Source organism: Echinops telfairi, unplaced genomic scaffold, assembly GCF_000313985.2.
Source record: "Echinops telfairi isolate 266 unplaced genomic scaffold, ASM31398v2 ScPeMD7_7475;HRSCAF=8513, whole genome shotgun sequence".
NCBI lineage: Eukaryota > Metazoa > Chordata > Mammalia > Afrosoricida > Tenrecidae > Echinops > Echinops telfairi.
Window position 1 is genome coordinate 329117 of NW_022111379.1, and position 22725 is coordinate 351841.

Genomic DNA, 22725 nt, shown 5'->3' on the forward strand with positions numbered 1-22725 from the left:
CTGTACAACAGTGTGGAACTTCTCCCTGGGCTTTCCAAGGCCTCCAACAGCTGGTGGGCTTGAACCACTGACCTTTCTATTAAGAGTTTAGTGCTTTAACTATGGTGCCATCCGGGCTCCTTTATACCACAATGCAAAAAACAAAATCTTCACTGCCATCAAGTTGCTGCTGACTCATAGCAACCATATAGGACAGGGGAGAGGTGCCCAGTGGGTTTGCAAGACTGTGATTCTTTACAGGAGTAGAACGCCGCCTCTTTCTCCCAGATCACACGGCACAGGTGTAGTTTATACACTGTGTTTCTCCCGATGAACCAGGGACGCGCTACAAGTACCTGTGGGTGCTTCACTGGGTGTCCTGGAGTTCTAGGTGATGGTCACTGGACAGAAGACTCCATTCTGCAGTTTTGATCATTACACTTGAGAAGACAGATCTTGAGGTTCTGTGAACAGAGTCCCTAATGGTGGAATATGGGCCCCCTGCCAGCTAGCGCAGGAAACCTGGGGGTCCCCGTATAGTAGATAACCCATAACCTGCCTTTCGACTCTTGCTGAGGAGACAAAACGTGCTGGAAATACCCCTTCTTGGGATTTATGCTAGCCTGCCCCATAAGATCGCTCTGACTAGATTCCTCTTGGGAAAACGGTGGGTCGTTAGTCGCAGGCCTTGCCTAGGCTTCTGTGAGATCAGAAGACAATGGGAATGCCCTGTGCCAGCTGCCCAAACAGTCCCTGCCATGCCCTTCCTGCCCACCGGGTGGCGTTAGCAACCCAGCTGTCTCCCGCAGGCTGCTCCGTTTACACACCTACAGGGACCTTCTGTAGAGCTCAGCCGGCTGTTTCTGCAGCAGAGAGTGATGTCAGCAGGCTTTACAGGGACGTTTCTGGGCTGTCACGGAGGCTGCTTTCCTGTAAGGTTCCCTGGAGACAAGGATCTGGAGTCAACAGGAGCAGCATTCCTGCCTGTCCCTCCAGCTCACACAATGACTGTCAGGGACGTAGCTTGGCCCTGCAGGAAGGGTCAGCTGTCCACCAGCGGGAAATGCTGGTGGTGAGAAGCCAGTCCTCGTCCCACAGCCCTGCCCAGCCACCAAGTCAGGGACAGAGAGAGTGGCCTCAGAAGATCTTGAAGCCCTTCAGTAGGGTGAGGGCAGGGGCCTTGCGCTTGCTCTGGGCCCGGGATGACTTCACGGTGACCAGCTTGGCCTGGGCCACGGTGGGCATCTCCTTCAGGTTGATGGTGGAGAGCGTGTTGAAGGTGCAGCTGGCCAGCCCGTGCCGGGCAGTGAGCGGGGCCTGCTGTGGCAGGGTCCTCTCCTCCGAGATGAAGAGGGGCCGAGCCAGGGGGCTCTTCTCCAGCTCGCGCCGGGCCTCCCGGACCGCCTCGTGGAAGACATGCTGCACGTGCTCGAAGTCCAGGCAGGCAGAGACCTCGAAAAACAGGCACCCGAACCTGCCTGCCAGAGCCGTACCCTCGGCCTTGGTCACCTGTCTGGCAAGGAGAAGGGGCAGGGGGAGGGGCGGGCAGATAAGTTAGAAACCTAAGCCAGGCACACCTTGTTCCCCGCCAGCTCCCCGACTTGCAGTGGGACAAACTTGGGTCGGATTCATCTCTGAGTCTGTTTTCCCATCGGTAGAATGGGGCGATGAGATCTGCTTCATGAGGTGGTTGTGAGGACAACCCAGACAAGCGGTGGCTCATGCTTTGCACCGTCCCTGGCCCAGAGTTGGTCTGGCTCATGTCACCAGAGCCAGAATGGAGGCATGCAGCTAGGAGAGAGGGTGGAGCTGCCACAGGGTCCCCCTAGTAGGTCCTGTGTCCAGGGAAAGAAGGCCACTTCCAGCCCGGTCTCTTCCTGCCAAGACATGGTCCCTTGGCAGGAGGTGGATTCCCTGCGGTGCTGATCTGTGGGGTGCCCTCTACAGAAAGGCAGGGGTTTGGATCAAAGTGTCTATCAGACCTCAGAGGCACAGATGGCTGAGGTGAGCTGGCAGAGTGCTCAGGAGGTGCGTCTACCTTCCCGAGGACGATCAAAGAGAGCAGGTTGCCGACACTTCATGAGGGACGTAGTGCCTGTTCCCGCCTTGATCCCAGACCAGCTCCCATGATGATGGGACGGGATGTATGTAACTGAAGAGGTTCTGTATGTTTCCTACTTAAAATCGATGGGAGGAAAAATAAGCTTGGCTGTAGATAGGAGCGAATATACAAAAGGAGGAAGAGGCAGGGTCCCTGGGGTGTTGAGACCAAGGTTCTACCAGCTGAAACCTCCTGGCCACCACCCACTGCTGAGCTGCCTCAATAACCGACAGTCAGGACAACAGGGGGAAAGGGGGGGAAAATAACACGTTCCTACACAGAGTTTCTGAGGCTGTAAATATTTTACACGAATAGAAGGGCTGACCTTTCTCTGTGGGAGAGTCTGGTGTGTCTGAACCAGGAAAAGGTTTCTCCATCAGGGTTAATTTGACAGGAGCAGGGGACCAAGAGGGGCCTCTCTGCCCCAGGTACTGACCTATGGTGGGAGGTGGGGCAGGTAGCAAAAGAGTGTACAAGGGTTAGGGCAGAGCACCCAATCTACTTCCCACCCATGTCCCGAGGAACCTCTCTGAAAGAATACTTGTATTATTGGCTTTTATGATGAGCCTGAACCTGTGACTTTGGCACTGAGAGAGTGTGATGAATGGGTACTCAGAAACGAGGCCCCCACATGTACACACACACACAGGCGTGAATAGGTGACACACACAGAGAACATCTTTTTTCTTACTTTTGGCAAGCTGGTGAGAACGTTACCCGTGGGTTAGGAACCTCAGCTCTGCCACGCCACTTACGGGACACACTGACAAGGACTGGGTCAGAAGTGATAGTTCCCGTGCCCACCAACTCCTGATCCACCCACCCCAGAGCCCGGCCAAAGGCGGGCATGGCGTGCACTGTCACGCTGGTTTGCAGTGGACTTGAGCCCTGTGCCCATTGTTATTTGCTCCCAAAGTCTGAGACAGTTCCTTTGGCCAGGATTAGGGTTAGAGTCAGTGGTCTGTAGTCTGTTTTCCATGTTGAATCTCCTCACCCCTCTCTCGTGCTCTGTGATTCCTCAAGGACCACCTTCGATGGCTTTAAGACGATACTTGGAACGTCCTCATTCCAGAGACGTCACTGGTCTGAGGACTGTGGCCCCTCCTTTATGAGGTCACACCCTTCCATCTTTCCAGCACCTATCTGACTGGTTCTAAGCAAAGGGTCCCCATCTTGCTGGCACTTAATCGGTGAACTTTGGGGGCATGAGGCAGCAGGGGTGAGCAGGGAGGGTCTCCCATGCTTGGCCCTGCCCCTAATTAGAGGAAGGTTATATCCAGCCACATCCCTTCCTGGTACACATGCATCCCTGCCCCTCCTCCCTGGCTGGTGGAGTGGTCACATGGTAGGAATCCTGAAGTCCAGAGGGACTGCTCTTCAAATGTAGGTATCAGTCTCAAATGCCCCGAGGAGGCAGGCAGGCAACTGGGTTTGGCGAGAGGGTAGAGGCCAACCATTGGCAGGGAGGGATGGGGCCTGTGGTCAGAGGGAGTAAACACACTCTACCTCCAAAACATTCCAATCCCATGTTTTTAAAAAAGGGGTGCCAGCCAAGCAAAATACGACTATAGCGTTCTGTGGTAATCTGCCCTCTGGCCCAGTCTGTGACCTCGGATTCAAACCCAACTCTACCCGGAGTCTGAGAACCTGCTTCCAGCATGGTGACTGAGAGAAAGCCTGGGCGCATGCTTAGTGAGGTGAGAGCAGACACTTAGCCCAGAGCAGCCAGTCAGTCTCTGTCCCTGGCTTTGGAGCTGGGCACCGAGTCAGCCTTGGGAGTGGAAATGGAAGGTCACAGAGACTCTGGCACAAAATGGTGAGGCCAAGAGAGACCCAGGGGGTCCCAGAGGGATGAAAGGAGTGGCTTCCCTTCTGACGCTGAGGTTCCTGTGTACCCCAAGTACTCTTCCCTTCTTGCCCTTGGCTGCCTTGGACCTGAATTAGAAGGGCAGTTCCACCCTGTCCTATAGGCTGGTGGGAGTGAGAACTGACTTGCAGGCCGAGCATGAGTTAGGGTTATTCTTGGTTAGACTCCTAGCCAGAAGGTGGAAAGTATAAAGCCACCCAAGGGGACCTGTGAAGACAGCCCTGGCCACCTGCTTCTCTCTGCAGCCGGCCTACTCTGTGCTCACGGCTGGATTGACCGGAAGGCAGCTATCAGCTGTTCTTGGCGGTCAAAAAGTCCCTGATGTCAGTGCCCCCCTTCATGAAGGAGGCAGGTGGGCTATGGGCGCGTGGCAGCACCTGTGCTCACCTGTGCTGGGCCATGTCCAGCTTGTTGCCCAGCAGTACTGCTGGGAAGCCACGCTGGGTCTCCCTGGCATGTAGCGCAAGCAGCTCCAGGTATCTGCTGCCACCCTCGAAGCTCTGGCGGCTGTCGACGCTGTACACCACCAGGAAGGCATGGGCCCACTGCAGGTAGCGTTCACAGTTCCTGGGTGTGTCCTGAGGCAGAGGAGGGAGGCCCCCAGTCAGGTGCAGGGAAGGTCAGGGTAAAGGCCTCACCTGAGCTGCCCCCTTCCAGGGTCTTTGTACATTGCTCCCTGGAAAAGCCCTTGTCAAAGGGCCATTTCGGGGTGAACTTGGGTTGGCCTGAAAGGGGACATTGTCTCATGTCCCTTCCATCACCCCATTAGGAGCTTGGAGACCTTGGCCTGTCAGACACAGAGCCAAAGCCTCTGGCATGGCTCCTGGGGAGACCCGGCCATCCCTGGGCACCACCATTGTGGGACCAAGGTCGCGCAGCCCTGTGGCTTCAGAGAATAACGGGAATCCAGCCTGGGCGAGGGGGAGGAGGTGTGGTACGAGTGTGTGTGAGCGCATGCTTGTGTGCATGGCAGTGGGAGGGGCTTGATCCAGGCGTGTTCGCCAAGAGGGTCCATGTACATGCATTTGTGCCTGTCTTCACAGGGCCTAGGGGTAGAGGGGGGCTCTGCAGCAACCATCAGGCCTCCCCAGCCCGTCCCACCCCTTCTCATGTGACAAATGAAACCATTCAGGCCCAGAGAGGTCAGGGTCACAGAGCAAAGTGGACCTTAAAAGAGACAGCTTCCCCCTGAGGTTCCGTGCTGGGCATGCACAGTGCATGGACTCAGCACCCCTTGGGAATGAGGGGCAGTTACCGGATCTGCTGTGTCCATGACTCTCAGGAGGACAGGCTGGTGGTCCACGGTCTCCTCAGAGCTGTAGGTGTCCTCTGCAACACAGACACCCAGCTCGGTCAGAGGCAGGCAGGTCACCTCTCCGGAAGACTAGGTCTGAGCCATCTTGCCTCTGTGCTGAGCCCTGTGGGGCCTTAGGATGGGTTTCTGGAATCTACTCTGGGGCTGGCTGAACTAGGACCCAGGGAAGGGTCTTGTCATAGATCCACATGGAGGGCACAGGGGGCAGAACCTGCCACCTAGGAGACACTACTCACAGGGTCAGAGGTCACTCATGCTCCACAGCGCATGCCTTGGGGCACGGGATTATGTTCTGAGACAAAGTCACCAAGCAGGCAGGGTAGCCAGCATGGAGCATGGCCGTGGCCCCAGCAAATGGTGTGGACCTCAGGAGCTGCCTGCCTGCTGCAAGGAGCTCAGATGGAAGGAGGAGGGCCGGGTGGGTCTCATCCAGAAGGCCTTAGACATGACCTGCATGACCCTCTCAGCAGAGGAGCATGGTTTGGTCGCAGGTGTTGGCTTGGGGGCAGATGTGGGGTGCTGCCGAGCTGGGAGGCCCAGTCAGCCATGGCATCTGAGGCTGTGTTTCTGCCTTTCAAAATGGAAGAAGAACGTGAGAGCATTGGCTCACATTCCCAAGCCTTTCCTCTGGGACAGGCGCCGTGCTAGGAGCAGGGCCTGCACTAGCTCGTCCTGTGCAAAGAGTCCCTGTGCCTCTGGGAAGCAGTCGTGACAGCTGGGCTGCGCCACAGTTTGTCATTGGGCAGGCTCATCTGTTCTTTCTTTTTTTAAACCTTTTATTTGGGAATAGTTTTAGACTTCATAGAAGTTGCAAAATAGTACAAAGAGTTCCTGTGACCCCTTGGCCCAGCCCCCAGTGATAACACCCTGCTTCACCATGGTGCAGTGGTCAAAGCAGGCGTCGGTGGGGTGATAGGCACACGCCTGGCCTTATTTGGATTCTTACTGTTTTCATTCTCAATTCTCATTCCCTCCTTCCCTCAGCCCCTCCCGCCCTTCCTCTCTCCTTCCTCGAAATCAGTGGTTCTCAACCTTCCTCACACCACGACCCTTTCATACAGTTCCTCATGTTGGGTGACCCCCCAACCATAACATTATTTTCGTTGCTACTTCATAACTGTAATTTTGCTACTGTTATGAATTGGGCAACCCCTGAGAAAGGGTCGTTCAAGCCCAAAGGGGCCGTGACCCACAGGTTGAGAACTGCTGCTCTAAATCCATCTCATGGCCTCAAACAGGAGAAAGCAGTAGAGGAATCAGGCACACAGAGGAGGCCTCTGGCCACCCTGGCCACCATTCTCCCCTTTCCCTGCCGTGCCCTGGGTCCATGGATGTGTGTACATTGGGCTTTGCCTTTTCCTGGCTGCTCCCTGCCCCCAGTGACCCTGATGAAGGCCCCTCTCGAAAGAAGTGGGCCCCTGCCTTCCTGGCAGCATTCCTCTGTGAGAAGGCCACCCCAGACGGGCACTGGATCCGCAGTCAAACACTGCTCTGTGGACCGGGCCACATTCCAGGCCCTGTAGCATCCAGCATGAATCACAGACAGCTCCCGTCCCCAGCCCGCTTGGGGGACTTGGACAAATAGCTGCTCTTATGCAAAGACAAAAATTCAAACGGAAAGAATGTTCCAAATATCGAACTATATTTGGCCCATGGAGAGCTGTCCCTAGACGCCTACATCTTGTGCAGATTTTTCTTTATGTTAACGCCAGAGTTGTCTGATAGACACCTTTTCAGCACTCTGCTCCCACTCCCTGCCCCGCCACACACCTACCCCTCATGCCCTGGCAAAAGAAAGAAACAAACCAAAACCGAGCATTGTTCTGCCTGCCCCCCCATGCCTGGTCTCCCAGCCCCGTACAGCACACGGCCTTCTGAGTCAGAACTGTCTCAATGGCAGTGAGTTTAGTTAACCCCATTGTCGAAAAACAACAACGATAAGGAATAGCCCGAGGCCACACGGCACCCTATCAAACCAAACTCACCGCCATTAGTCAATGCCAACTCGGAGCTGCCCTAAAAAACTCTACTGAACAGAGTAGCACTGCCCTGTGGATTTCTGAGACTAACTCTGAACGGGAGTAGAAAACCCTGTCTTTCTCCCACCGAGTGGCTGGTAGTGCCGAACTGCTAACCTTGTAGATCACAGCCCAACTTGTAAGCACTGTGCCACCAGGGCTCCTAGCACTCCATTGGCAGAAGGAATTTGAACACCGGTCTTGTAGGCTTGGCTGTCCTATTGGATCAACTGGTCCTCTAGCTTGTTCTAGACAGAATCCAGAGTTGGACAATAGCCTCAAGAGAAACCAGAAGTTCCCAGGCCAGCTAGGCATGGCAGCGTCTAGGAGATGTTGCTCTGGCTCTCAGTCCTCACAATATCAGAGGCCCACCGGGTGAGACACCCCAGCAGAGCCCCAGGCCCTCTAATGTGGTATTGGGTGGGGGGGAGTAGCAAAGGCAAAGCCTATTCAGAGGCCCTGGATTGATCAGTGCAACTCTACCAACTACAATCCAAAACAAGGCTGTCCTCCCGCAGATGGTACACAGCCAGCTAGTCTCATCCTCCTCCTGGGGAGACTGAGGCTTAGAGAGCCCAGCACCACACAAATCTCTAACTCCATGCTGCTCCTAGCTCACTCACATGGAGGATTCGAGAAGAACCTCTCACCAAGAAGGTTCACACCTGAGGTTCTTTGTGATCCTAGGTAAACAGCCTTCTCTGCCTCCATTTCTCCACTTGTAAAATGGGAATCATCACAGGAATTCTTCTTTAAAGGGTAATCCTGAAAGTAAAACTTAGTCTGTGATTCACAGTATCTATGTTGTGCCTAGTCTGGGTCAAGTGGTAACATGGGGATGAATAAAACCAATCTCCACCATCAAGGGGCTCCCCCAAATGAACTCAACTTCCTAGAAGAATATTGAAAAGGATGAAGAGTCATCTCACCAGTGTCTGCCTCATGGCTGACTCTATTCCCAAACTTCTAAGACCCTTCTCTACACAAGAAAAGGGTCAGGAGGCGGTGACCAACATGACAAAGGCCCCTCCGACGGAGTGCAATGTGAGGGCTGTGGGTTAGGTCAACAGGGAGAGAGAGACTGGGCGGGGTGGGGGGTTATTAAATAATATACAAGATCCCTAACTACATTTTATAATTTCAGCTAGACCATGAATGATTTAAGCATAAGTATGTCCTGAGAATCTGTCTTTGGGAATCCTCCCTTGCCTTTTCCAAGCACTCTTTCCAGCTCCTCCCACCTCCCTCTTGTCCTTGATTCTCCCACCCAGACTGATTCATGCTCTCACCTCTCCCAGCATCTCCTGAGTCAGCCACCACACAGTCATCCCGAGTCCCACTCGATTCGCTGGTCTCTGCTAATCGAACCTACTTGTAACTTAGGTCAGGAGATCCCAGCTTCCTGGGCCTATTTCCTCCGTTGTATTACAAAGGTGATTAAACTGAACCTGGGAGGGACGATCCCTTTAGGCTGTCATCCCAGAAGAACTTGCTTTGCGCCTTTGCCTTAACTCAGGGAACGCCCTTGTTTTCTCTGAGTTTCTACTTAAGATCTCCTTGGAAGAAGGGATTCTGTTACTTCTGGAAAAACATTCTAAGAGCCATAGGACTAAATAATCCCAGGGCCCTTCCAGCTCGGAGACTAGGACTGCAGACTGAGCTGGCAGGCTCGTGGGCACGAATGGCTCAGGAGTGCTTTCCTGCAGGCACTGCAGCTATGCCCCACCAGCTTGCTGCAGACAGAGCCATACCATGGAGGGCTGCGACCAACGCCCACAAGCACTGAGTTTCCTCGGAGGGCTCGTGGGGTGCCCCACAGATGTTTTAGTCAACTTCTATGAGTAGGGAAAATAATCCAAGATTGTAGCCCCCATTTTCTTTCTTTTTAAAAAAAATTTTAAAAATCATTTTATCGGGGGCTCATACAGCTCTTCTCACAATCCATCCATCCATTCATCGTGTCAAGCACAATTGTACATATGTTGCCATCATTTTGAAAACATTTTCTTTCTACTTGAACCCTTGGTATTAGCTCATTGTTCCCCTTTCCCTACCCTCCCTCCCTCATGAACCCTTCATAATTAAAAAAAAAAATTTTCCCCATGACTTACACTGTCCGATGTCTCCCTTTACCCATTTTTTTGTTGTCCATCCCCCAGGGAGAGAGGGTTATATGTCGATCATTGTGATCAGTTCCCCCTCCCTCCCCCCACCTTCCCCTTCCCCTCCTGGTATCACTACTCTCATTATTAGTCCTGAGGGGTTTGTCTGTCCTGGATTCCCTGTGTTTCCAGCTCTTATCTGTACCCGTGTACATGCTCTGGTCTAGCCAGATTTGTACAGTAGAACTGGGGTCATGATAGTTGGTGGGGGGGAGCATTAAAGAACTAGAGAAAAGTTGTATGTTTCAACGGTGCTATATTGCGCCCTGACTGGCTCGTCTCTTCCTTGTGACCCTTCTGTGAGGGGATGTCCAACTGTCTACAGAGGGGCTTTGGTCCCCACTCCTCATTCACATTGATATGACTTTTTTGTTCTGGGTCTTTGATGCCTGATACCTGATCCCATTGACACCACATCATCACACAGGCTGGTGTGCTTCTTCCATGTGGGCTTAGTTGCTCCTCAGCTAGATGGCCCCTTGTTTATCCTCCATCTTTGAAGACCCCAGATGCTATATCTTTTCATGGCGGGGCACCATCAGCTTTCTTCACCACATTTGCTTATGCACCCATTTTGTCTTCAGCCATCATGTTGGAAAGGTGAGCATCACAGAATGCCAGGTTATTAGAACAAAGTGTTCTTGCCTTGAGGGAGTACTTGAGTAGAGGCCCTATGTCCATCTGCTACCTTAATACTTAACATATAAATATCTGTACATCTATTTTCCTATCATTATATATAAATATACTTACATATATACATGCCTGTGTTTAGACCTCTATAAATGTCCTTTGCCTCCTAGTTCTTTCCTCTATTTCCTTTCACTTTCCTCTTGTCCCACCATCATGTTTGCTCTTCATTCAGGTTTCAGTAATTCCTCTCGGTTACATTGCCCTCGATCAAGCCCTACCAGGCCTCTTACAGCCTCCTCACCACTGATTTTGGATCCCTTGTTGTTCCTTTGTCCCTGGGTTTGCTAACACCCACTTCCTTTCCCCTACCTTCCCCTCACCCATGTCCTCCCAGAACTGCTGGTCCCACTGTCTTATCCTCCAGATTGTTTATCCCACCCATCTTATCTAGATAGACATGCAGAGACAGTAATAAGCACAAAAACAAGACAGAGCAAAACAAAAGAACAAAACCAAAAAAATGACAAAAAAAGGAAAGCCTATAAATAGTTTTGTAACCCCCATTTTCAAAAAGGATAAGATCATACTACGGAACGAAGCCAGTTGATCAAGAGGGTGGGGCACAGGGCATTTTTTTTTTTGGCATTTATCATTGTTTTATTCTTTCACTTTGTCAGCTCATGTTATTAAACCCTGTATTTTCAAGGCAATTGTAAATATGCACCAAGATATTTAGACCCAAAATAAAATTTACACAATAAAGGTGTATAAATACAATAATTAACCTATGAGGAAAAATGCATTCTCATTTACTATATGGTAATTTTGCTTTTGATGTTGGGTTTTGACTGGGACTGGGAAAAATGGTAGCATGTTTGAATTTAAACTTGCTGAATTCTTTCTTATATAATATGTTCGCATGTGGACATATTGGGAGCATGTATACAATTTTGTGGATTTATCCTGTATTGTTATAGACTGACTTGTGCACCCTACAAGTCATATGTTTTGTAATCACAACCCCTATGTGGTTGCATGGTCAGGTGTGCCTGGGCGAGTGCCAACTCGCAGTGAGCCTGTGTGTGCAACAGAAAGAAACACTGGCTGGGCCTGGGCCGCCCTCACAGTCATTGTGATGTTGGAACCTATTGTTGCAGCCACTGCATTCCTCTCTCTCCTTGACAGTCTCCCTTCTTTACACTGACCTTCTATTGGGCCAAATGAGGGACCTGTCTCTACTGAGAACATGTCCATAGCATGAAACGAAGTATTACATCCTTGCATCTAAGGAGCATTCTGGATACATGCCTTCCAAGAAATATTTGTTTGTTTGTTTTTTCTGACAGACATATTCTTTGTCAACACCATAATTTAACTGCATTAAAACTTCTTTGGTGTTCCTTATTTATTGTCTAACTTAAACATTCAGATGAGGCTGTTGATAATAGCATGGTTTGGGACAGAAGCCCATGAGACTTCAAACTTACTCTTCAACAATTCGAATCGTCTTGTGTAGCAGATCTGCTCAATGAACTGCACCAGCTGATTTTTTGGATAACTGCCTTCATGAGCATATGGATCCAAACAAAATGAAATCCTTGAGTCACCTTTAGGGCAGTGAAAGGGTACTGTATGACGCTCTACTGGGGGCACATGACAGCACAGAGAGTGGACCCGAATGCACACTGCGGGCTCTAGTTACTAATAGAAACCAATATTGGCTCCTCATTTATAACAATGCATCTTGAGAACAAGATGTCAACACAAGAAATGAAGTGCAGGGGTGGATGAAGCCCAGGGAAACTTTCTATACTTTCTGCACACCTTTTTTGCAAACTGTCCTAAAAAAAAAAAAAGTCTCTAAGAAACAGAAGCTCAGTAGTTTACAATGAGTAAATTGTGCTCAGTAGTTTACAATGAGTAAATATAAAAATGTGAACTTTACATTTATGCTCAAAAGCACACTTTCATTTGTTGTACACATTGCGGCTCCATATAAGAAGTTATTTGGCATAAAATTCCTGGTAATTGAGGAATTTAAACCGATTTCTAAACACGTTGATTTATTTGGCAATATATCAGCAGCTACCATGGCTGGGAACCATATCAGGAAGGAGAGGAAAGGGGACAGGAACATGCACTGTCTGCTGCAGACTAAGTGTTTCACAAGATGTTTTGTATCAGCTATCTCTCTAACACAGTCATTCTCCAAGACGGGCATTTGTATGTCCACTTGACAGATGAAGAAACGGAAACTCAGAGAGGCTAGGTGACGGCTCAGGGATGCACAGCTGGCAAGTGACGGGGTCAGGATTCAGATCCTGTTCTGACAAATACCAGTGCATCCCTCTTCCCGATATACCACGATGCCGTGATCAAGTGAGATGAATTTTCTCTTGTGACTCAAGAACTGGTTAAGGATCAAAAATTCGATAGGAGGATCATGATCAAAAGAAGGAGAAATCTAGAACAGAACTCCAAGTTCTCATGGAATCCAGACTTTCTGGAGTCATTTAGTGTGGATTATTGCCCCCTTTTCCTCAGCCCCACAACTATTGCTCTGAGGAAATCCGAACAGAAGTCATCTTTAAACTAAATGATAGTTTAGGTCAATTAGTAACAAACTATCTGCCTTGAGTACTGTGCTTCTTACAAAGAGCTCTGTACACATGCGCACGGCAGACTCTAAAGGTTGGATAAGACGCTCAGAGGGCAGTGAGCTTATATTCATGATAGTAAAATAATTGGGGAAAGGATATCGAGAAAGGTCACGCAACCCGAACAATGTGCCCAGTGTCACTGAATTGTTAAATTGGTGCATCCTCTGTTGTGCAGTGTAGTGGTAAGTGGGTTGCAAGCCTCATGGTCGACAGTTTGAAACCACCCGCAGCTCCAGGGGAGAAAGACTGGCCTTTCCACTCCTGTGACAGGCGGGAACCCCCAGGGGTCGCTGTGAGTCAGCACTGACTCCAGGGCAGTGAGACTGATTTTGGGTTTGTTGTGTTTATGTCCATCAAACCAAAACCTGGTCAGAAGGAAGCACCCCTCAAGAATTTGTCAAAATATCTTGTCCACCTTTTCTGAGGGAAATGCCGACTAAATGCAAAGTGACCGCTTTCAAGAACAGTATCTAATCAGATGTGACACTTTTGCTATGTTATATTTTCTTTTTAATAAGCTCATCAGACTTCAAACTGTGGGACAAACCAGCTTCTGCACGCACTCCTAATTGAAGCGACCCCCAACTTGTGTGCAGTGGACTATGAAAGGGGGACATTGTCAATGCGGGCACACTTTGTTTGTATTGCGTGCACAGAGACTGCTGAAGTTCATGGCACCGGCTTTCCAACAGTAGGCTCCCGCACACTGTGCACCTCCGTGTCCTATTTTGGTATTCCAGACTTGTTCATAACGCAGCCTTAATAGACTACAGTAGAGTTAAACATAATTTTTATATATACTGGGAAGTTTTTTTTAATTGCATTTTAAAAATTGCATTCACTTTATTGCGATAGTCTGGAACTGATTCTGAAATATTCATGAGGTATGCCTGAGCTTAAACCATTTTCCCCACAGGATGGGTCAGCCTGGTAACTACTTCCCTCCCCTGCCCAGTGGGCCAGCCTGGCCCGCCAATGAGGTGATTGGGCGAGATGAGGGGTAGGATGGGGGTAAAACTCTGCGCTGACAGAGATGTGGCAGCAAGAGCCGCGAGGATTAGATAGATCCTTACCTAAATTGGGGTCATATTCACTGATAAACCTCTTGGTCAGAAACTTCACAGTCAGGGCTGTAAGAAGCAGAAACAGGTTGAGTCTCCCCTGCATGTCTGGCTGCTGCCCCCCACCTCCCACCCGACTGCCCAACCCCTTCTGTGACGAAGGCCTTGTCTAAGGTTGATGAGCTGTGGGGGTCAGGGTGGGAGGGTCCAAAGAAGCCAGAAATACAGAGCACTGTTTACCCAGTTCCACCCTAAGATTTTCTATCTGTTCATGAAAAGAAAAGCACGCGCGCGCGTGTGTGTGTGTGTGTGTGTGTGTGTGTGTAAGAGGCCAGCCGAAGGCATGTTTGAGAAGTCTCAGAGTAAGGAGTCAGGACCCACAGTCACTTAATCTGAGTCATGCCAGTGAAACAGAACCGTGACTGAAGGGAGACATCTCCCACCCTGGAGAAGTAAGGGAGCCAAAAAGAAAGCCAAGTTAAGGGCGGGCAATCTCGGGGAGATTCGGGAACCCTCCAGACAAGATCTGCACCCTACATAACACAGTCTAGGGCCCAATTCTCGCTTGGAAGTCCGGGCTCACTCCTCCAGCCTCCACAGAACGTGAAGCTCTAAAAAGGAAGGTGTCCCCAGGTGAGATGCACCCTCATTTTGTTCTGAATTTAGCCTCGTAAAGCCGAGTATTACTTACTCTGGCCTCTAAAGAGTGATGTGATATCTTAAAGAAGGATCTTTAAGAATTCTTTCCCAGGATTTTGGACCATGTCAGTTTGCAAACGAATCCCCAGGGAATACATATGTTTACATTTAAATTCCTTCTTCCGCGGAGTCCCTGGCTAAACTGCCCCAGTGCCTGACCCAGCTGTAGCTCACATAACGAAGTGCGTTTCTGAGGGAAGAAGTTCTATCTTTTCTGTAGGAAAAGCAGGTTCCGGGAACCTGTTTTAGCTGGGGGGGGGAGGGGGAGGTATCAGCGGGAGGGGGGGGTGTTGCTCGAGCTGCCTTCAAAGGTGGGAGAGGAGAACATTCTAGGAGTCTTAGAGAAGGACCATGAGGAAGGTAACCCACGCTAACGGAGCCCGGTCTGGTCTTAGGTTGTAAATGAACAAGAAAGGCAGTGGTCTTTCTCGAAAGAACAAGAAAGACTTTCTGGACGCCAAGAAAGTCAGTTCCCCCTCCCTCCTCTCCCCTTCAGCTGCCTGGGACCACCATCACCCCAACCCAAGTCCCAGTCAGATGAGAGCTGTGGGGAGTGGTGAAGACAGATCCAGTACTGAAAGGCACGAGCTCAATGGAAGTCCAAGATCTTGCTTCGTCAAGGGCAAGTCCCAGGCTCCTGGGAGCTGTGTGTTTCCAGAAAGTCAAGAGAGGGCCCAGCTGGAAAGAAATCCATTAGATAAGAATATCCAGTTTTTCCCAGAGCCCCCACCCCCGGAATCAGGCCAAGGAGTGTGCCAGTGACCCCTCCCTTGGAAATCCCAGTATCCAGTGCCTTCTATTGTCACCCTGCAGTGGCCAGGGGGCTTTTCCCTCACCCCCCACGGAAACCAGGAGCGGGAGGCCAGGACTTGGGTAAATTAGCATCTTTGGCATTGGGAGGTGGGGGCGCTGACCCAGGAGAGGGACTAGAGGGAGGGGCCGGGGCAGGAGGCAGGAGGAGATAAAAGGGTCTGCGATGGCAGTGCCACCTGGCAGAGAGGCAAGGACGGACCCCGGAAGGAGATGGCGGCGCTGGGCACAGAGCAGCGTGAACAGAAACACGCAGGGGCGGGAGGCCACGTGTCACTTGCAATGCACCGAGGTGATGGCCCCAAAGCCCACAGCAACCTGTCCCCTCCACCCAGATGCCCCCCGCTTCTTGGGTCCCGCCTAGTCCCTTCCCTTCCTGTGTGCCCAGCCCCACTCACCGGATTTGCCGGCCCCGCGGCGCCCCAGGATGGCCAGGTTGACCTCGGGGGGTGCACTGTGTGGCCCGTTGCCCGCGCGGGGTTTCCCGAACACCGAGGACATGGTGACGCCGCAGAGAGGGACACTGGGTCCTCGGCCGAAGGGCCCTGAGCCGCGCGGCCGCCCGCCCGTCGGGGCGCTGGGAGCGGGCTCCGCTGGCACGGGCAGCCGGCTCGGTGGGTCTCGGCCGGCGAGCTCCGCGTCCCCCGGGCCCGGCCGCCGGCCGGGAGGAGGAGGGGCCGCGGGCCGGCCGGGCGGGGCGCCCGGCGCCACCACACGCCTTGTAAGGTCTGTGGGAGCCACCCCCGGGAGGCGTGCGCCCCACTCCAGCACGAGGGGGGCCTCTGCCGGCCGCGCCCCCACTGGGACCACGCTGGGTAGTGAGGGCCTGAGCGCCCCAGGACGGGCCCGAAAGGACCCCCGGGGGACAGGGGATAGAGGGGCGGATGTTTCCAATCTTCCCTGAATTTCCAAGCCCCTTCCTACCTCCAAGAAATGCTTTCCTGTGCTTTCCTCCAGGCGCCCCCCAGGCTCTGCTCCACGTCTTCCCTTTCAACATGATCACAGCTTCCCTACCACATCCCCTTCTGCCAGGGACCCTGGACGGTGAAGAAGCCAGGCCACACCTCTCACCTCACCTAGACCCTTACTGACTAGCCTACCTGGCCCTTCTGGTCCAGCGCCAAGAAACCCACCTGGCTGCTTCCTGCCCTGGCACTGAGGAGAGGCTGTGGGCTGCATGTGTTGGAATCTACTGTGCAAATGGGCCATCTTGTTTTATATCTGCTTTTTTAATGAGGTGGAATTCAAATAACATAAAACTAACCATTCTCAAGTGAACAATTGAGTGCATTCTCAATACTAGGCAACTGCTCTGTCTACCTGGTTCCTAAGCATGCCATCATCTCAAAAGACAACCCCGTGCATGTCCCTGGGAAGAGCCCTGGCATGGTGGTTATGCATTGGGCTACATAACCGCAAGGTCAGCAGTTCTAAACCACCTGCCATGGAAGAGGGGAAAGAGGTTTTCCCCTCTTGTAATGAGTTACAGTCTCAGAAACCCACACGGGCCCTGTCCTGTAGGGATGGCAGTGAGTTTGGTTTGGTTTGGCAGGCCCTGGCAACTACAAGTCTATTTCCAGTTTCTATAGGTTTGTCTAGCCTGGAAATTTCATATAAGTGGAATCATACACTATGTAATCTGTTGTGTCTAACTTACTTCATTCACCATAATGTCCTGGAGGTACACTTTATCTGTGTAAACTTGATACTCCCTTTTGCCACAGGGTTTCTGGGACTGGTTAGTGACCCTTGGGATCCCGGGGCAATGATGGAGAAAGGGCAAAGGGTCTACATCAGGAACCTGGATACCTTCACTGGGTGACTTCAGACAATGGAACTCACTTCTTTGGAGTGCTGTGGCCCCATCCAAAATTACTAAAGGAACAGGACATGAAACTCAAAATTCTGTGATGTGGCTCAGACCTCACAGAGTCTTGCTCCCTTGTCGAACCCTGTGGAATACTCCTTCTGCATAAACTTCAGGGTAGAGTGGGGAGTTACACTGACCTTATGTCCCCCTGCACCCACAAGAGAAGCCATGGAAACTAAGGTCCACAGGCAGCGTCTGGTTAGGGCCCAGGGTCAGAGCCCAGTGGGAAAAACTTCAATCCAGAAGGAAAATGACTTGTCTGACAGAATATGAGAACTTTCTCCACCTCTGGTGTTCCTGGGAGATTCTGGTAAACTGTCGGTGTTATTAATACTAAGGTGTTGGGAAGAATTTGTTTAGATCACACCCTCTGGCCAGAATCCTCCGCCCAGCAAAAAGCCAATGGTTTCCTTTTGAGTTGTAGGAGAAGAGAATGTGGGAGCCGACTTTCAGCCACATCCCTGGGCTGGCCGCACACCTATGAGAACTGAATGGTTCAGGATGGGGGCAGGGGAGACAATAACCAGTGCTACTTAGGGACTAGAGGGCAAGCTTTGCACTGCCCACCACGGACTCAACTGGGGCCAAACTTGGCCTCTGCCCCTTCACAACGTGGTGATGCCAGGCTAGCTATGTAATAAGCTCTGTGTTCTCAGCTTTGTAGTCTTGGAAACTCAGCCTAATCAGTAGGTGCAAGCTGCAAGGAGACAGATTCTAGCTCAATTTGCGGACAAACTCCTCTTCTGAGCTGTTCGTCTTCAGAAGAAACCGCTTTTGGAGGAAATAAATCCCTTGACATTAAAGGCAAATAAGCCTCTTGACATTAAAGGCATTCATCATGCAGAGGAGACTCTACCAGGCCTTGCGAGGTGGGATGAGATGACCCGTAATTCCTGTCTAATTCAAAGCTGACTTGAATGTGATTGGTAAGGGTGCAAAGCCTGCCCCCTTCTAGTTTGAGATGGAAAAGTGCCCAGCTCACTTCTGTAACCAGTCACCTTCCTCAGTCTCCTCAGTGTGGTCTGCGTGCAACTAGAAATGCCTGCTGGGGGCTGGAAGGCTTCTTCAGAATCAGTCACCACCACACCCTGGAATAAGCTACTTTGGGGATCTGAGTTCCTCATCCGTAAACTTGGGGTAATATTAGGGATTAGATAACATGGAAAGGCCCTATCTAGTGCTTGGTTCATGGTCCCTAAAAGCAAATGATGATTTCCTCTACTTTGCTGGAAGCACAATATGACGATCACTTCTGTGGCTGTTCATGATAAATGCAGATGGCAAAGCTGGGCAGGGTTAGAAGTCGGATCCAAACTCTACCTTGCAGATGAAGAACTAGGGCTGGAGAGGTTGGGTAACTTTGGCAAGTCAGTGGTAGTTCCGGCACTAGAGCCCAGAGAGAAAGCTGGCCTCGAGTAGGCCAGTGCTCTTCCTTCCCCAGGCTCAGACTGTGCAAGCTACTGCCCACCCTGTGTGCAGAAACATCACCATGAGTAGCAAGGCCAAGCCTGCCCGTTCCAACTGGGAGGTCTCCCAACGCAAGGGCTGCATCTTTCCTATCAGGCTGGGAGTTTCCTTAGCAGGCCCCTGCAGAGTCCCCACCGTGAATACTGAGGTGAACAGGGCTGGGTCTGTGCTCTTTAAAGGCTCAGAGAGTCTGAGAGGTCTCACCCTCATTGCCCTACCCCCTAATCTGCAAAGTGGAGAAAGGGGCTAGTTAGGGGTTGGGCAGGGCCTGAGAAATCCGTGGGCTGCCCACAGACAGGATAGTGCCTTATCCTCTCCAAATCACAGCGGGACACTCAAGGGCCTGGAGGAGGAGACTCTCACCATCTGCAGACAACACCCCCCTGGGCCCTGGGGGTGTGGCCAGACAGGCTTCCAGCCACCACTTCCCACGTTGGTGGAGCCCTTCCCCACTACCTGGCTACTGAGGGGGGAGCCCCCGCCCACTTAATCAGGGCTGGACTTGAGAAAAGTGGGCCAGGGAACAAGCTTCCGCAGGATCAGAGGCGTATCTGTGGGAAACAGCTCTTACAATGGCTCCCGTCCAAACCTCTGACACCCATCTTTCACAGCAGATCAGCGGGAAACTACAAGTCACGCTCGCTCATCTTTTCACACGAAAACGACAACTGTGCCCTCCTGCTTCCCCAGATGTACATTGCTCTAGGCTGCGTGCAAAGTCCTTTTTTCCTGTTTCTCCTCTTTTTGCACTCAGCCGAGCAAGATCCAGACAGTCCGTCTTGACCGGTGGAAGCACTCAAATATAGAAGTATTTGTTTTAACTTGCTGAATGATTTCTCACAGCTGGTGAGGAAAACTCTAGTGGTTAACAGAAACTGCTCAGTGGTGCCCCACCCCGCCTTCAAGAAACTCCCAGGACACATGCCATACCGGCCCACCCTCAGATACGTTTCTGTTCAGCACCCCTGGGTTTAAAAAACTCTCCCTGCCCAAGCTAAGTGGAGGCAAAGGCAGTGTCATTCCATCCGGTTGAGCCTGGAAGTTACTAGGTGCCTGGAATGAACTATCTGGGAGGGACTGGGCCACAGCTCCTGACCCCTGTCAGCCCCGCCCTGACTCTGCCCTTTAGCTTCAGCAATGCATGAGGCAGCCGTCTCCCCCCCAAAGCATGTGGCAAGGATATTGTGGGCAAGGAAGGGTAGCTGGGTCAGGGATAGAGAGCAGGGCCTATGTATGGTCAATGGACAGAGCTCGGCCCAGTCCCACCCACATCCTCATTTAGAACCAAGGAAAAGCCATTTATTTACTCTGTAGCCCCCTCCTTTCTTCATCTGTCAAATGGCACGAGTCAGGCACCCTCTCCGAGGACACCTACAAGGACCTAGTTAGGACCCAGCCCCAGAAAGAGGCCTTTCCGGCTTGTCGTCTGGGTCTTCCAGGCCCTCCAGACAGTGTGACCTCAGGAAAGGAGGAGAGCCAGCAGAGGGCCTGAGACGGAGCTCCAGGGGGTTCTGGTTCACCTCCCCCATCCTCTCCCCTCTTCCTGTCTGGTCCCTCGGGCAAGAGTGTCCTTGCTATTTCTGGCTGCCTCTTCCTTGGGGCCTCTGGCTTCCCAGGCTCGTCCAAGTGACTCCAGCGCCCCAGCCCCGCTTTGATGGAGTGGCCCAAGTGGGAGTGCCCTGGCAGGGGAAGTACCTCAGTGTTGGGTCTGCAGACTCCAACCAGGGGCTGTCAAAAGTTCATGGACATTTTCCAGGATCTTTTTACTCCATTTTCCCATGAACCTTTCTCATATGTGAAGGTCTGTGCATATAGATCTAAGAGGAGGCTCAATCCCTTTTTCCTCCCCCACCCACTTCCTTCTTGGTCCCTGTGAGTAACTCCATTCTCTCCAAGTGGGGCTCTGGGTGAAGATGGGGCAGTGAGTGTCTGCTGACTACCAGATTCCATCCTGCAGAGCCTGTGGCTCGAGTCACTAAGCGCCCTTCCATCGGACACTTTGGAATCTTAGCTGATTACCCACCAGAGTCTTAGCTGAATACCCACGAAAGTACTGGGCCACGAGAGAAGTGCCCTGGGGCAGATAGCAGGAGGTCTGGGGCTGTCTGCTGCAAACTATGTGACCCTGGGCAAGTATATTGCCCTATGTGTCCCTGGGTGCTCTACCATTAGCTCCAGTGTCAGATGACTGCCTAGCATTTGTAACATAGGCAGTAAAGCATGGTAGTTAATGGCACACATGCTCTAGAGCAGCGGTTCTCAACTTGTGGGTCGAACGACCCTTTCACAGGGGTCACCTGGTTCATAACAGTAGCAAAATTATAGTTATGAAGTAGCATAACTTCATAACTGTATTAAAGGGTTCCAGCAGTAGGAAGGTTGAGAATTTGTGCTATAACATCAGAGTGGCTGCATTCCAAGCCTAGCTCGGCTACTTTCTAACCACATGACCTTGGGTATGAAATGGGGTCATTAATATCTAATGTGTAGGGTTGCTGAAGGCAATAAATAGTTAATATCTATGACGTGGGAGAAAGCAATACTATCTTTTTATAGGATTTTTGAAGGCTGATAGCAGTCAATACATGAGAAAAATGCTTACAACAGTGCCGTCCGTGGTAGTATCTACTAATAGGGCCATTGGTTTGGTTTTGGCATAGTATAGCTAAACATAGCCCTTCCCTTCCCACACAGAGACATATGATCCTGTCAGCCTCCATGTTTCCCTCCCTAGGTCCTAGACCATAAGGCTACAGAGGAATCAGGACCCCAGCAAGCAGGGGCTCGACACCATTTTCCCAATCCCATCCAAAATCAGGGCGTAGTCCACACACAGGGTTTACTGGACACTCATCTGAGAAGTAGAATTGATAGAATCTGCATTTCACAGAGAGGGCAACTACGGTTCAAAAACCGATGGGACTCACTCAGAGTCGGGGCAGAGGTCCAGGTCAATTAGAACTCTACTCCCAGAGTTTAGCCTGTATCGCTTTCCCTCCTTTTTGCTCTATGTCTGCATCTTCCTCTTTTGCCTCCCTGACACGATAGGGTGACCTTAGTTTTAATCCTGTCTGTGCCTCTTCCCAGTCACGTAAACTCTCTGCAGGATTCCGAACACATTACAGACTTGGCCCCAATACTGTAAAACAGACGTTGCCGTCGGCCTCAGTCATTAGTCGGGTGCCATGGATCCTGTGGACAACAGAAACACTGCAGGGTTCTGTGTCATCCTCACCATTCTGCTTGAGCCCACGGTTGCAGTCACTGTGCCAATCTAGCTCGCTGAAGGCTTCCCGCTGTTTCCTAGGCCTTCTACTTTACAGAGTGGGATGTCCCTTTCCAGGGAATTTTCTCTTTTGATAGCATGAGACTAAGTCTCACCAGCCTCACTTCTAGGGCGCCTTCTGGCTATACTTCTTCCAAGATAGATTGGTTTGTTCTTTTGGCAGTACATGGTACTTTCAATACTCTTGGCCAACATCATAATCCAAATACATCAGTTCTTTGGTCTTCCTTATTTAATGTCCAACTTTCACATGGAAATGAGGTGATTGAAAATAGCTATGGCTTTGGTCAGGCCCACCTGGGCCCTCAAAGTGACATCCTTGCTGTTCAGCACTTTCAAGAGGTCTTGTGCAGCTGATTGACCCAATACAATGAGTGGCTGGCTTTGGACTAGTGTGCACTAAATGGTATAGCTTTCGCCATGCAACCCTCACAGTGCCTGATGTGCAAGCGGCCGTTCCTATGATCATTACGGCTCATTCGAAAATGAGTAGCCACACTTGTCTCCAGATGCCCTTTGGGCCCCCAGCCACGCCATCACATGAGCCGCACTATCTTTAGCCAGGGAGATATTTTTATCTCCCCAGAAAGTGTTTCTATCTGTGGAGGAGCCCGAGAGTCTGCAACGGTGACTGCAGGTCCGCCACGAGAGCCTCTGGGTAGCCATGCGGCCAGGTTCGGCGGCCCGGGTGCAGGTGTGGGTGGGCGGGCAGCTGTTCGAGGCCGAGCAGAGCCTGCTGGTGGAGCACTGCGGCTTCTTCCGCGGCCTCTTCCGCTCGGGCATGCGCGAGGCGCGCG

At 51.5% G+C, this 22725-nt stretch overlaps 2 protein-coding genes across 4 annotated transcripts in view; one reads left to right on the forward strand and one right to left on the reverse strand.

The window, feature by feature from the left end:
* Positions 1-197: 197 nt before the first annotated feature.
* Positions 198-15806, reverse strand: RASL12 (RAS like family 12). Of its 3 annotated transcripts, XR_006679658.1 has the most exons (6): positions 15704-15806; positions 13809-13865; positions 5203-5276; positions 4335-4525; positions 807-1492; positions 198-443 (listed from the first exon to the last, which is right to left on the reverse strand). XR_006679658.1 is itself a non-coding variant. In XM_004711925.4 (5 exons), exons 1-5 carry the CDS (start codon positions 15804-15806, stop codon positions 1117-1119), a joined length of 801 nt encoding a protein of 266 aa, XP_004711982.1. In that variant the 3' UTR covers positions 198-1116. The 3 variants fall into 3 exon arrangements, 2 of the variants coding, with proteins under 2 accessions (XP_004711982.1, XP_045141685.1); XM_004711925.4 differs by having other exon boundaries at positions 198-1492; XM_045285750.1 differs by lacking the exon at positions 15704-15806 and adding an exon at positions 7946-8045 and having other exon boundaries at positions 198-1492; positions 13809-13862.
* Positions 15805-22725, forward strand: part of KBTBD13 (kelch repeat and BTB domain containing 13) — an 8360-nt gene continuing 1439 nt past the window's right edge. The window contains exons 1-2 of the mRNA XM_004711986.3: positions 15805-16026; positions 22566-22718. Coding sequence (XP_004712043.2) covers positions 15805-16026; positions 22566-22718 — 375 coding nt within the window. The remainder of the gene's footprint in view (positions 16027-22565; positions 22719-22725) is intronic.

Coding starts and splice junctions, on each gene's coding strand:
- RASL12 (XM_004711925.4), bottom strand. CDS start 15,806: ATGTCCTCGGTGTTCGGGAAACCCCGCGCGGGCAACGGGCCACACAGT. Junction 4,526..5,202: donor TCATGGACACAGCAGATCCG/GTAACTGCCCCT, acceptor CCTCTGCCTCAG/GACACACCCAGGAACTGTGA. Junction 1,493..4,334: donor CTGGACATGGCCCAGCACAG/GTGAGCACAGGT, acceptor TCTCCTTGCCAG/ACAGGTGACCAAGGCCGAGG.